At 40.3% G+C, this 15,569-nt stretch overlaps 1 protein-coding gene across 1 annotated transcript; it reads left to right on the forward strand.

Moving 5' to 3' along the window:
• The first annotated feature begins 2,053 nt into the window (after positions 1 to 2,053).
• kcnk2a (potassium channel, subfamily K, member 2a) lies at positions 2,054 to 15,211 on the forward strand. The gene is made up of 9 exons (XM_040011979.1): positions 2,054 to 2,826; positions 6,119 to 6,225; positions 6,352 to 6,464; positions 7,539 to 7,629; positions 8,499 to 8,616; positions 9,186 to 9,346; positions 11,741 to 11,927; positions 12,065 to 12,204; positions 14,002 to 15,211. Coding segments are annotated over exons 1-9 (1,254 nt in total). The 5' UTR covers positions 2,054 to 2,825; the 3' UTR covers positions 14,338 to 15,211.
• The last annotated feature ends 358 nt before the right edge of the window (positions 15,212 to 15,569 follow it).

Genomic DNA, 15,569 nt, shown 5'->3' on the forward strand with positions numbered 1-15,569 from the left:
CAGATACATTATCTCCAATCACTTTAGCTTTTACACAACTAATAAGAAAAATATACAATGAAAACACAGCATTTCAACTTTGTTTTTTTTAATCTTCTCACAGCCTTTATATAAAAGATGGAAGCTGTCATTGTGATGATGGTTTTGAAACCCTCAGCTGAGTGTATTCGGGACACTCTGCACTCTTATATAAATTATCAGTAACCAGGTAGGCAGGCAATCTTTTGCAATCTTGTGGCAACTATAATGCACAAAGTAATGTATTCAATAAGACTGAAATCATAATGAATGAGACTATGGGTTTTTACTGAGTTCATAAAGCAAGAAGCTGTTTTCTATGGAAGCCCGTTTCCGCCACTAAAAAAAAAAAAAAAGCTAGTATCCATAACTCGAAATTTCGAGTTATTTTCTCGAAATTTCGAGTTATTATCTCGAAATTTCGAGAAATATAACTCGAAATTTCGAGTTACTTTTCTCAAAATTTCGAGTTAGCTCTGCCAATCAAAAATATACGTGAATGAGGTCGCTTTCTTGTTACCCGGAAGCATATGGTGCAGGACCGCGCACTCAAAAACGGATCCCAACAAATTAAAGTATGTTTGCTGATAGTAACACCATGTGATTCAGCTAATAACACAGGGATTTCATCATTTGTGAAGCCAGGCTGAAAACACTCAGCAATCTGTGCATTCACGACTGGATGTAATACCGGTAGCTTAGCTGTAGCATTTGTAGCTGAGGGCTTCAGCTTCCGGGTAACATGGAAATGACGTCATTCACGTAGATTACTGATTGGCAGCGCTAACTCGAAATTTCGAGTTGCTTTTCTCAAAATTTTGAGTTAATATGTCGAAATTTCGAGAAAATAACTCGAAATTTCGAGAAAATAACTCGAAATTTCGAGATAATAACTCGAAATTTCGAGAAAATAACTCGAAATTTTGAGTTATGGATCCTTTTTTTTTTTTTTAGTGGCGGAAACGGGCTTCCATAGTTTTCCCTAAGGCTTCTGTACAATCAGACCTCTTTTTGAAATGAAAGGAGTCGCCCCCTGCTGGACATTAGAAATACTCCAGGTTTATGGTGCCTCCGCTCTGACTTCACCACTCAGATTCCTTATTTCTGTATCCATCTTTTACCAACAGTGCATACTTCATCACCTCTTTTATCCACCTGTTTGATGAAGCATATTACTTCACTCTGGCAGCTAAACTATAGTGAAACTTCCCTACTGAGAAATCAGGTCTGGTCACTAAAGATCATTCGGACTACCTTGTGCAAAGCATTTGTTAATAATAAACACTTTTTGGAGGTTTGTCCAACATGATTTTATTTCTGTGTGAATACTATAGACTGTATATAAAAGATGGATTTGCATGGGGTTAGGTTGATTGGTGATTCTAAACTGACCATAAGTGTTATGGTTGCCTGCCTCTATTAGCCCTTTCCCATTAGTGACTACTTGGATTGGGTCAGTGTGATTCCATTACAATTGAGTCCCACCTAATGTGCTGGGGTCGTTATAGAAACTCGGGCAAATGTCTTGTGATGTAATTTGGATGCATCATGAACACCACAAGAAAGGAAGCTGAGGCGATGGTATACCTGCTGCTCGGTGCTTTGCTATTTGTCAGACACAGGGACCACGGTGTTGGTTTTTTGTGTAGCTATTACCTACTTTCCCAGGTAAATGTGGTTTTGATTTTCATGAAGGAAACGCTCTCATGAGCAATGCCACTGATCAGCCAATCGTGGCATGCAGTCTGTTGACATCACATTTATGATTGTGTCAGATTGCTTGGACCACTTGCTGAGTGGTTACTAAAAAGGTACCTGTTACCAAGTACTATTACCTAATGCAGGGGTAGGGAACTCCAGGCCTCAAGGGCAGGTGTCCTGCAGGTTTTTAAATGTGTCCTTGATCCTCGATCCAGTACAGCTGATTTACATGGTTAAATTTCCTACTCAGCGTGTCTTTAAGTTCTCCAGAGGCCTGGCAATGAACTAATCATTTGATTCAGGTGTGTTGACCCAGGGTGATTGTAGTTGGAGTCAAAAACAGTTAACTGAATTTAGTTACTCAAATTAGCAGAAGTGAGGCCTCACCTACCATTATGAAGGGGAAAAAACTGTCTATAAAGAAATGTATCTTATCTTGTACCAGGTTGTAGGGAGCAAAGAAGTAATTCTGCTTTTCTTTTCTTTTTCTTACTTTAGTTTTTCAGCCCCAGGGAATCACCACATGGCCATCACCGGGCAGCGTCTGCCTTTTGTGCATAAGCTTCAGGCATGTTGCTCCGGTATCGATCAGCAGTCAGAATCATGACAAAAAAAAAAAACCGTGCAGCAGATTCGCTGCACATTTATTGGAACTCCTCAAATCCTCTAGAAACCTCCCTGGGCAGTAAGCACCTCCCTGTGTCCTGCACATCCACCCCTGTCCTTACTCCACCCCACTCCAACCCCTCCTTTCTCTCGGTGTTATTCCACCGGTCCAGCGGTGCGCTCAAAAAGCCAGAGCGCAGACAGAGCGCAGTGGATGCTCCAGAGCAGAAACAGCAGCGAGAATAACAAACGACAAAGACACACCGGAGGAAACCCTTTGGAGTTGCGCGCGGAGACAGTAAGAGAAAGGTGCAGACTCGACACTATCGTCCCATCAGCGGTAAAAGTAGAACAGCAGAGGGAAAACGGAGCGCCAGTTCGTCCCCCCTCTTCAGCACCGCAGGGAGGAGACACGCAGAAGAGGAAAGATTCCCCCGAACGCAGTGAGAGCCTCGGACGAGGAGAAGAGGAGAGCGGAGGGCATCGGATAGGCAACAAGGAGTAAGTGAATTCACAGTTTGTATGGGAGAAAAGTTATCCTGAAACTTCTTCATAACCTCATGAAGTTTGTGAAAAAAAATGTTACACCAGCATCACCCACACCTCAGATTCACCCCAAATTTCACAAAAACTAACTCGGAGTCCCAAAACTTACGCAAAACTCGGCAGACTGTTCTTAATTATCCACCTACAGTGATAGGAGAGGCTGAAGTGTGTGTTTATGAGTTCCGATGTGTGACTAAGTCTTGACTCCTTCCTGCACAGCTGCATGTACGTGTTTGCTTTGTTTCACTAAATATTTATTCAGCTAAACTGTCTCAGCTTGCCAGAAAAAAGGCTTTTTGAATTCCTTTTTTATTTCGAAAACTAATCCCGTCAAAGAGAATCCATGATTCATGTGTTCACTGCTAGCATTATATTAACAAACCCTACACTGATGATCACAGAGAGGGGGATGGTTTAACTTTTGCGAAAGACACTATCGGAAGGAAGAGGAGTGCTTCTAAGATAAACGGTAGGTCAGCAGTGCACGTGATCAGGGTGGACGCTTCTGACCTTTTTATTTTTAATATATTTTATTTTTCTCCTGATACAGTTTTTGTTTATAAATCTATATATAAAGAAAAACATTTAAAAGAATTTGAAAATGTTGCAGTTTTGTCTGATTTCATCTATTTTTGTTGTATTTGTGTGAACTACAATTATTTGAGGAACTATTAATGAACTTTTCTTAACATTTTTAATATTTCTAGTAGAAAATGTGCCTAAACCAGTCTTGCCTTCTCTTCTCTTCTCTTAAGCTCCCTGCGCTTTAACCCAGAACATACTTTCCTTACCAATTATTAGGACTGTTAAGTGTAGTAAAGAACCAAGACAATGAACATTTTAAGTGGATATCACATTTTGTAATGTAGTTTTAGGTCCTGTGTATTAACTGTTATGTTAGATAGGAATAGAGAAAATATATATTATTCATCTGCTTGTTGTCTTATTTTATAAGATTTGTTTTGTAACTACATACCATTTAAGATGAATGTTAAATGTGAGGCGTATTCCATTCTTTGTGGGAAATAATTACATTTACAAATGCCATTGTCCTGGTCACAAAAGAAAAAGGAAAGGAAGCTGCTTTCGGCTGCTCCTTTATTCACAGTGGGTCACTACAGTGTTTGATTTGGCAGAGCTTTTACCCCAGATGCCCTTCCTGACTCAACCCCAGTGGGATTTGTGTCTCCTCCCGGGAGACAAGAAAGCAAAGTTTGGAAAGAAAAAGAATGTATTATCTTTGCAATTACAGCATAATCAATCAGGACTTATTACCCCTTATTTTAGCCATCCATTTATCCATTTTCTTAACCGTTTTCATGGTTGCGGGGGGTTGAAGCTTGACCCAGCTGTCACAAGGCAAGAGGCGGAGTACACTCTGGAGAGGTCACATCAGAGTTGTCTTAATTCTTTATGGCATTGATTCAACAAGCTGCTGGAAACACTCCTCATGTTGGTCCATATTGACATGATAGTGTCTCGAAGGTGCTCTATTGGATTGAGATCTGGTGACTGTGGAGGGCTTTTGAGTACAGTGTCATGTTCAAGAAACCAGTTTGACATGATTTGAACTTTGGTGTGCTATCTTGCTCGAAGCAGCCATTAAAAGATGGCTGTGATCATGAAGGAATATTTTTAGGACATAGTTAAGAACAATACTCGGGTATGCAGTGCCATTTAATCTCTAGGGTTTACACATAATGTTTGTACCAACTTGTTTAAACAGTTGGTACTAAGGGGCCCAAAGTGTGCCAGGGAAATTTCTCCACACACCATCCCCCCACCACCAGCTTGAATTCATTATACACTGCATGATGGATCCATGTTTTCATCCAAAGGTTTCAGCAGAAGTCATTTTCCCAATCATATTAGAACTGTAGCCTCGATTTTCTGTTCTTAGCTGACAGGAGTGATACCTGGTGTGGTCTTCTGCTGCTATAGCCCTTTGGCTTCAAGGTTTGACATGTTGTACATGTTCTTCTGCATACCTTGGTTACTGTTACATTCTCCTCTGACCTCTGGCATCATATAGGTATTTTTGTCCTGAGAACTGACAATCACTTTTTTCTTTTTTAAACTATTCTCTATAAACCCAAGAGATTGGGAAAATCCCAGTATATCAGCAGCTGAATCAGTCAGACCAGCTCAACAGCTCAGATTTTAAACTTGGCATCCAGTTCAAGACAGTGTTTTTTGGGTTTGGGTCTAAATAATGCCAAAGAGAGAGGATATCCCTAATATGGTCCTCCCCAGCACACTGCTCTGGCCATGAGCACAACAGCTGTGAATCATGAAAAACTCTACTTCGATCGTGGCTCAAGAGTTGGGAGTTCGCCTTGTAATTGGAAGGTTGCCGGTTTGAGCCCCGGCTTGGACAGTCTCGGTCGTTGTGTCCTTGGGCAAGACACTTCACCTACCGCCTACTGGTGTTGGCCAGAAGGGCCGATGGCGCGATATGGCAGCCTTGCTTCTGTCAGTCTTCTGTCAGTCTGGCAGCTGTGGCTACAACTGTAGTTTGCCTCCACCAGTGTGTGAATGGGTGGATGACTGGGTGTGTAAAGCGCTTTGGGGTCCCTAGAGGGGACTAGTAAAAGCGCTATACAAATACAGGCCATTTACCATTTACTTTAGGAGAGTCCAGGTATAAAAATACTGTAGGGTGGGAAACCATTAGAATAGGCCCCCTTTATAGGAAATTAAAGAAACATGCTGCAAAAAACTGCAGAAGTGCATACAAACTACAGCAGAATAAAACAGCTGATACAACAATGGTTTTATGCTAATTCTTTCAGGATTTGCAGAGTGAATTGATTTTACGTACATTTCATAATTTAAAACACTTCTTCTACAAAGGCCTCAGCACCTTTTTTTCCTCTTGTGGTATCTTTAGCAACATTCGCCCTTGCTTTTCTATTGCTCTTTTAGAAAGTCATAGCCTTCATACTCTCACTATATTTGTCTATATTTAAGATGCACATCACTCATCATATGTTAGATTTTATAAAAGCACAGATACGTGTTACACACGCGGGTGTAGCTAAACTCAACTTGAGGGCCCGACTCAGCCCTTTTCCAGTGTTAGCATGTAGCAACCACTTCAAAGTTTTGCTGGTGATTTATTCATAAGGCTTTCTAAAATTAACAAGCTAAATCTGTTGACTGGAGCATGTATGAGCAGAGACAGGCAGGGAGAAAAGTGCATGGGAGGGAAAATAATTGAATGCCATTTTCTCATTTCCCCTGGTAGTGGCAGCTCCAGACTTATTGGACCCTAAATCCGCCACTCACAACACTAAGCCCCGCCTCTCCTTCTCCACAAAGCCAATGACACTGACGCCTCCGGAGGAGAGCGAGGTGAGGACAAATGAGATGTTTTCACAGGACTTTTGTTACACCCTGTGGTGTCATTGTAGTTTATTTTGGGACACCTCTTGCATGCAGGTATGTATATGGTTTGATTAACAAGCTGAAGTGTTGCAGGTGGTTGCCACAGTGATGAAGTGGAAGACGGTGACAGCCATCTTTCTTTTGGTGGTTCTGTACCTGGTGATGGGAGCAGCAGTCTTCAGATCCCTGGAGCAGCCCCATGAGAGGTAAGCAGGTTAAAGAGAGGTAGGCCAGCCATCCATCCATCTATTTAGCTGTCCCACCCCTCCCATAATTGCTCCTCTGTGGCAATGAACCCAAAGGTTAAGACCCTACAAATAAGTGCGGTATGCTTGATCTTCTATGAATATTTATTTAAAGTAAAAATATATTAAATGTTATGTTTATTAAAGTCATAAATGTTTAGATGTAAACTTTTAGCTTTATGTATTTTCAGCTCACCACTGGGTACCCTGTAGTGCACTTCCTGAAACAGCCCTAGTTTAATGCAGTCTTCAACACAGATGACTAAAGAATATATACAAGTCTGTGCTAGTTTCTGCTCTTGATTGGGAGCATGAAACTGACTGAGTCATTAAAACATGTACAGTTCTACTACACTTAATTTTTGGGGTTCTGTGTTAGTTTCATATCATGTGTTTGGATTTCTGTGTTTTCACTTCCTGTTATATTTTGAAATATCTGTTTGTCATACACTTCCTGCTTCCAGCTTTTGCTCACTTTCCAGCTCTTTATCTCTGTTCAGTCACTTACCTTGGTATCCGTAGCCCAACTTCTTTACTTCCCATTTTCCAGACTGTGCTGTCTTCATAAAAACAACCCTTGTAGACACGCCCTGCTGCTCCTCGTGTTTTGTTGTACTCTTTGTGCCTTTGTGTTCTTACTACTTCTGACCGGATGTGAGTGATCTTTTGCCTATTTTGTTGGATCTTGCTTCTGATCTTCTATCTGCCAGATTTGTTTGCCAGAGTGACTGACCTTCCATGTATGGCCTCAGCCTGGTAATAAAGATTTGATTTTTCCCAGTATCCTGTGCTGTATATTTGGCTGTGAACTCTTCGTTTCCCACAGTTAACAAAGACACGACTGAGATTATTTATTTCACCAAAGTAGGAAAGCCCCCAAACGATTCCCATGAGTAATACAGAAATACTGAACATATTAGTCCTACTCTAAAATATTTAGGCTGTCATATATATAATTCCATTAGTCTTTGATGTTTATAAACCAAATCAAACTTTGTTCAGTTGACATAATAGTGCTCTTTCTCTTTCGAATAGTGAACAGCGTTTGGCCATCCTGTCCCAGAAGCTGCAGTTCCTTTCCAGACACTCCTGTGTCAACCAGAGCCAGCTGGAGGAGCTGGTTAAGGTAAGACTAACCTGACATTAATATTAATGTTAAAACTCATGCATTAAGTAGAGCAGCGTATATGTACTGTACCCTACTATGATTCAGCACAGCAGCACTGGTTTCAGCACCATGGACAGCTCCTTTAGCTTTAAAAGGAAGAGCGTCTGAGACCGAGAGTTTCTGCTCTGTTTCAGACTCTTGCTGTTTGCTTGGTCTTCCAGCTACGGCCCAACAAAATCAGAAATTCTTAAATTCACACAAGATAATGTATTTTCTTTATCACTTGTAGATATTTGCGTCGTTTACAATGATATTTCATATATTTTCCTTCTTTAATTTGTTACACAGGTAAGCACAAAAACACATTCCTGCACATCTGCAAAGAAAAGTGTCTTATAGTAGCTTTTTAATGATTTACTGATGTCTGAGAGGAGGATGCTGATGAAACTCTTCAGCATTAGGGACAATCCAACAATGCATGGGACCCTGATTGATCATCGCAGCACTCACAGTAAGAGGCTGCTCTAATGTGCAGGTTTGAGCGCTACAGGAGATCTTTTCTGCCTGTGGCTTTTAGACTGAATGACTCCTCATTCTGCAGGGATGATGTTTAAATACATTTTAAAGCTGTGCCCACACACAACAACACTTTATTATGTATAATACTCGAATGCCATCCCAGCTTACCAGACAGGAGATCTGCAATATCACCTCTAATTTATTCACCCTGTTATCGCTTACTCCATCTGCTGATGTAAACTGTAAACAATCATATTTATGTTTATATTCATACTCTTATTTTCCCGTATCTTGTATTTTAATAGTCGTACTTTATTTTGTTGCTGTCTGTGACTCTGGCTGTATTTTTCTTTCTCTCTACCTTTTAGCAAGTTGTGTCCGCCATCCGTTCAGGAGTAAATCCTGCAGGAACAATGACCAACAACAGCAGCCTGTGGGACCTGAGCTCTGCCTTCTTCTTTGCTGGGACTGTCATCACAACCATTGGTAGGAAACACACACATACACTCACACAAAGAGCATCTATGTTCAGACCGAAAGAACCACATTGTATATTTTCCGTTTTTAATTAATTTATGTTTACTTTTGAGTTGACAGTCCTCTAAATATAGCTCTTACAGTTAGTTACATAACAGTGACCTTTCTTTAGTTATTGATTATACATCTCCTTTGTGGATATAATCAAACTAGCACACTTACTTTCCCCATACATTTACTTTGTGCATGCATGTGTATAGATTTCTTAAACTCTCCTCACTTTCAACACAGTGGCCATTTCTACTTGCATGACACTGTACTTCCACCTTAGTTGAGTTATATTAACTCTTTTTTGTAATTAGATAGAATATATTCAAAAATGGAAAAAATGGAAACATGCAGTGTCATAGAAGTGTAATTTAAAAACGCAGCTAATATATTTCACTATCTATCCAGCAGTGTTTCGAGTGTAGTGGTTGGATATCTTCCAAACTGTATTAAATTCACAAATGCAGTCTTCATGCAGCGAATACCGGGATTCAAATCATCAAATCACGGGTGATGTGTCCTCTTCGCAGGTTTTGGGAACATCTCTCCCCACACCGAAGGCGGGAGAATATTCTGCATTGTCTATGCTTTGTTAGGGATACCGCTGTTTGGCTTCCTTTTGGCCGGTGTAGGAGACCAGCTCGGCACCATATTTGGCAAAGGCATTGACAAAGTGGAGAAGATGTTCGTGGTGAGTGTGGAGCATCAAACACGATCACATTAAACTTTCAAAGCCTGAACCAGAAAATAATTCCCAGAAAATGTAAATATTTTGAAGAGCTTTCACTGAACCTTTTCACAAAACAATAATTCAGTATTAATTTGCATATATGAGTTTGATTTTGTATCATATTCGCAACATCTGGCTCTTCTTTTTTGCAATTTATTGCTTAAAAATGACCTGAAAAAACAGAAAAGTTTTGAACTGTTTCTTTCAAAGACTTCACAGAGTCAGACAAACAGAGTAAACTGGATTGGTAAACTGTTCCAGAGCCTTGGTGCCACAGACTGAAAGGCTCTATCCACCACAGTCCTCGCTTTTGTATGAGGGGACAGGTAATAGATTTTAAGCTTGTGAACGAAGACAGTGAACAGCAGTTTGTTTAGGAAGAAGTTGAGATATGCAGTCTGGAGCTTGTCCATTTAGTGCAAGGCCTTAGAAAGACTTCAATCCTCTTCAAAGATGATGTTGCAAGCATCATAACGTTTGCCACGGCATCTCCAGGCCTTTTTTATGCCTGTCACATATGCTCAGTGTGACAGGTGAACCTGCTGTCATTTCTGGCAGTGCTTTTCCTGTTCCTGCTCACGCAGTGGAGTAGATAACGGTCCTGCTGCTGGGTTGATGCCATGTGTTATTTCTGTAATGGACCGTCTTCTACTAGCATTGAAAAGGACACTAACAACACAACAATAACACTAGAGAAAACTGAATCAGGAATAAAGATAGAGCAAGCACCTGCAAAATCACTCCCTTTTGGGGGGTTTTGTTCTTGTTGTCTCTTAGGAGCATCTTTGTTGCTTCATTTGCACCGAGGGAGATAAATTCACAATGGTTTGTGCCATCCCTCAAGTTTAACTAATTTGTGTTTTAAAGTGTTAAAACACTTACTAAGAAGTTAGGGACAGGGGAATGCAGAAGAAGGCACACACATGAACACTAAGGAGACTAGTGCTACTAGAAAAATTTATATAAATTAACCATCCCTGAAAACAGAGGAACCAAAGACTGACTAACTCTAACCACAAAACTGAAAGACATTACAATAATAATAAAATCAAGTCGAAATAGACCCAAAATAAGAGGAATCGCAATAATCCGACCCTAAACACATCTGAATTCAAACTACAAATACAGTCACAAATAGAAAAACCTAAAGACCCAAACATTTAGTATTGAAAAGATACATCAGTAGGAACAGTAAGGTCATGCATTAGCCACTGACCACTAAAACGGAAAAAAAGTAATATTGTAAATGTGCTCAAACTGAGTAAATCATTTCCTTTATTTTGGAGTCAGTGCTCATTAAAACACTTGATGCTCATCCAAATGAGAAAAAGATCTCTTTGTATTTGTCGTTGCAGGGCACTCATTTTCAAGCTGATTTTCATTTATCGTGTTGTCACATTCTTCTCACATGTTGCAAAAAAAAAGCCTGCAGATCTATTAAGAGAGACAAAGGTGACTCAGTTCGCAGCCACATCTTCAAAGTTCAAGCAGCTGGTGTGAATAATTTGTTTTGTAGTCTTGAAGGAGCAGAAATCTGAAAACAGAAACATACTTTGGAATGATTTCCTCCTCCCGCTGCTCTCAGGGCACCCGAGGGACTGAGTAATGAATATTGTGATTAAGGAAAGAAGACAAAAGTTCATTGTGTAAGTGCCCGTGTGACTATGAAAGCCTGATTGCTCAGTGCAGACTGTGTGAGACTGCAGCATTATCCTCAGTGAATGTCTTTTCTCTTCAGCTGCACCCACGGGACCAATTTATGGAATAATGCCATTACTGCTAACAGCATCAGGCTAATTTGGCATTTCACTTCAGAGTATTCTGTTTAACAGTCTGCTTTATTATTATTATCAGCCAGTCCTCCACTTTGGTCCCACCTTAAACATCTCAACTCTGCAAACATTAATGCTTACCAGATAATAATCCTTATAATAATCCTTAATGACTTTAGCTGTTTAACCTGAGAGAGAAACACGTTGTCTTTTATTTTATATGAAATATTGTCATTCCACAGGTTTCCACAGAATTAACATTTTCGACTGAGTAATACTACAGCTTAATTCTGACTAAATGCAGTTTCACAGGTAGACTGGCGTAATTAGAAGTAACTGGAGCCAGCCTTGTGTACATAGATTAACACAACCTCCACATCAACATCTACTGAGTTCTTTCATTTTTCATCTTTTCCTTTGGTGACACTTTTGTACTTTTATTTGAGTGTGATGTCAAGTGCAGGAATCTAATCCAGTATTATACCTTTGAGATCTGAATACTTAATGTCTGGATTCTCCCTGCCTGCAGACACACAAAGTTTATGTTGAGTATTTGAACGATGTCCTTTTCTTTCCCGTGTAGCATGGGGAGATCAGTCAGACAAAGATCTGGGTCATATCCACGCTGCTGTTCGTGCTGTTTGGCTGCCTGCTGTTTGTGGCCCTCCCGGCAGCCATCTTTAAACACATCGAGGGCTGGTCTGCGCTGGAGTCCCTGTACTTTGTCGTCATCACCTTGACTACTATTGGTTTTGGGGACTTTGTGGCAGGTAAAAAGCACAACCAGTGATTTAATGCTAAGACACAGTTTGGACCTGGTTCTCTGAGTCATGTTGATCCGTCTCATTAATCTGTGTGTGTGTGTGTGTGTGTGTGTGTGTGTGTGTGTGTGTGTGTGTGTGTGTAGGTGGGTCAGATATTGAGTACATGGACTACTACAAACCAGTCGTGTGGTTCTGGATTCTGGTTGGGCTGGCCTACTTTGCTGCTATCCTCAGTATGATTGGAGACTGGCTGAAAGTCATCTCCAAGAGGACAAAAGAAGAGGTACGATACCCTCGGTTTCTATTTTCTGCTTCATCTAACTTTTTGCAGCTTGTTTTTGTTCCTTTTATCAGCTTTATGTGTACCTGTCACCATGTGCCTCTTTCTGTACAATGACACTCATTATTCGAGCTACATTATGCCATATCGCCACTTCAACTTTTGCCCTCTGTTTAACGTTATTTCAGTGATACGACTGTTTTCTAATCCAATCGACTCACTGCCATCAAAACACAAGCACTGGATCTTATTGTGATCATCCCCAGAGGGAAATAGAGATCATTTAGACAATGTGTGATGATGAAGCTTAATATCAAATGACTTTAATACTAAATATAACAGAGATTATCAAAAATAAATCCAACCTTGTTTCCAAAAAGGAACTTCTGGACATTTCCAGCCCTTTTTTAAAAAACTGTCAGGGTCTCCTTCTGAGTGATACAGCTGTGTTCTTTGTGCTACCTGAATTTTGCTGGTGAGCATGAATAAAGAATTTTTCATACATTTTTACCAGTTATTATCAAAAACATCCTCTGGAGTGTGAAAGTCACATTTTTGTCAAGAGCACAATTACATAATCACATCTTGCAGTCCTGCTGTGATATGCCATCTCACTGGTCTGTAGATGCAGGCGTGTTATTATCATAAGTCACCGCAGATGCAGTTAGACGCACAGACATTATCACTATCTTCAAGAGATTTCATTTTTGGCCAGATGGGGTAGCAGAATGGCTCTGTGGATCTTATTATCCATAAATTGTATGGCTGCAGTGCACACACACACACACACACACACACACACACACTGACACAAAGACTGAAGGCAGGACTATTTATACACAGCTGGTATAAATGAGGAATTTGTGCTGACAAATCAAGACAATCGTGGGGAGAAGTAAAAGCAAGGCTCCAGAGACGACTAACTATCAAAGTAAAACAGGAAATAACCAAAAAGATAACCAGTAAGAGACAAAAAACTAAGAATAACATGATACAGAGAAACTCTTTGGAGGCATCAATAACAAAATCAAGACAGAAACCCGACCATAATATTGTAACGCTCGCCAACAGGACTGAAGATAAATTAAAACTCAGTGTTAGCAGAACTAAGATTCACAGTACTAGAATAGTAAACAAGAATCTGGAAATATAACAAAGACGAACATCTGAGCTTTAAACATCAGAATGATCAGAAAACAACAAACATGCACTCACACTTGTAATGAATATAGAATAAACACACAGAAAGAAAGTGAGCTATACTTTGCAGTCGAAAAGAGCTATCAAAGAATCACAACAGCAACTCTGTAGTAAATATACATGAAGATGAGTCCTGTTTATATCAGCAACACAAAATACATGCTTGATTATATATTACAGGGGTCTCCAACTCCAGGCCTCGAGGGCCGGTGTCCTGCAGGTTTTAGATGTGTCCTTGGTCCAACACAGCCCATTCAAATGGCTAAATTACCTCCTCAACATGTCCTGAAGTTCTCCAGAGGCCTGGTAACGAACTAATCATGTGACTCAGGTGTGTTGACCCACGGTTATATCTAAAACCTGCAGGACACCGGCCCTCGAGGCCTGGAGTTGGAGACCCCTGAGATATTAGATACACCTGAGGATGAGACGGTGATGGTGAAGTATATTTTAAATAGGTGTGCAAATATTACCTTCATTGTTATCAGATAAAAACCACAAAAGTAAACCTGTGAAAGTCTTTTTGTTGCTGGCTTTCATGTGTCTCCTGTCATCCTAATGCATTTCTACTGACCTCTTTATATCTTTGTGTCATTGCAGGTTGGAGAGATCCGGGCGCATGCTGCAGAGTGGACGGCAAATGTCTCTGCAGAGTTCAAAGAAACCCGTCGTCGTGTTAGCATTGAGATCCATGACAAGTTCCAGCGTGCTGCATCAATCAAACGCAAGCTGTCCTCAGAGCTGGGATTTAGCCCGGCTCCCGAGGTCACCCTGCCCAAGCGGGTTGTGTCTGTCAATTTCAACAATGAACGGGACAAAAACGAGAAGGAGGCCGGACTGCACGGATTGACACCTTCGGCCATAAATGGCGCTTTGGTCTTGAACGGACCGGATCTGGAGAGAGGCGAGATTTCAATTATTGAGCACCTCAAGTAGCAGAAGGACTGTCGGCACCTCTCAAGATCCTTCCAAGGTCTCTCTGTTTGTCATAACTGGTGGTACAAGGCATTGCTTGAGAATTCAGAAATCAAAATATTGAAAGTGGCCCCAGCAGAAGACATCTTCAACGTGAAAGAGGAGTCAAAGCCTTGCTTGATAACACTTGCACACATATTCCACTTTACCATCCTCAACCCCAACAATGAAAGAGCGTGAACAACATACAGAACTGTATTTTTTGGTGTTTGTCAACTAAATCTTACAGAAGTTACATTTAAGGACATACTGAAAAGCTAGGAAATCTGGAAATCTGCATCTGTCTGTCTTCATAACTGAAACAACTAAACATATTTGTTTTTGCTTTGTTTTTTTCACTATTGCTCAGTCAGTCTAGAGGCAAGCAGGCGTTAATGAGAGACAGAGGAGTATAATATCCAACAAAGGTCCCTGGCTCGTAATAAACCCAGGACGTAGTCAGTCACTGTGCTGCTGTTATGATAATGACAATCACAGCCTGCTGTTAACGAAGACCATAAACACCATTTAAGAGGCGTATATTTAGAAAAACATACTGGCATTAGAATTGTAAAAGTCAGTCAATCTGATGAGGAGGATGTCTGTAGATTGTAGTAGGGGCCTTCTGTATTTAGAAGTAAACCCCTGTGGGAGCATGTTTGTGTAATTTTCTACTATTGTTGTCAAGAGTGAAATATTTGCAGTTTTAATTCTGCAAAAAAAGGTACTTAAAAGCATGTACAGCGTATTTTTTAATCCGAAGCTTTAGCTGACTATGTATGTTTTAAAGAGCAGCTCAGGCAGGCATGACTGTGACTATGATCATTCAACTGTTACAGTGGAGTCACTGTAATACCAAAAAGCAGTACTGTTACTTGATCAGTGTTATTGATTCCACATGATGTTGTTAAATGTATAAATGTATTTTGCATGTTTAGTCCAGTTCGTTCAGTTTAATAATTACCCACAAGCCATTACTTTTTCCACGATTTTTAATTGCAGTTTTAAAAAAAAATCGCGATAGCCAGTTATTTGTGGTTCGGTCTTGACTTTTACTGCTAATCTTTATATGATGTTTTCATGTTAATAATGTGTTTTAATAGAAGGCATGCTTTGCACTTACGAAGCTCCTCTCATTTTTAAGGAAAGGGCATAAAAATAATGCAGTGATTCTACAGCAGATGTATTTTTTTCTAAACAAGTGGCTCTATGAA

The sequence above is a fragment of the Simochromis diagramma genome, unplaced genomic scaffold (genome assembly GCF_900408965.1).
Source record: "Simochromis diagramma unplaced genomic scaffold, fSimDia1.1 OVJJ01000603.1, whole genome shotgun sequence".
Classification (NCBI taxonomy): Eukaryota; Metazoa; Chordata; class Actinopteri; order Cichliformes; family Cichlidae; genus Simochromis; species Simochromis diagramma.

Bases quoted from the DNA above. Each gene is read 5' to 3' on its own strand.
- kcnk2a (XM_040011979.1), top strand. The intron at 6,465-7,538 runs GTAAGCAGGTTA...TCTTTCGAATAG, and splicing joins CTGGAGCAGCCCCATGAGAG to TGAACAGCGTTTGGCCATCC. The intron at 7,630-8,498 runs GTAAGACTAACC...TCTACCTTTTAG, and splicing joins AGCTGGAGGAGCTGGTTAAG to CAAGTTGTGTCCGCCATCCG.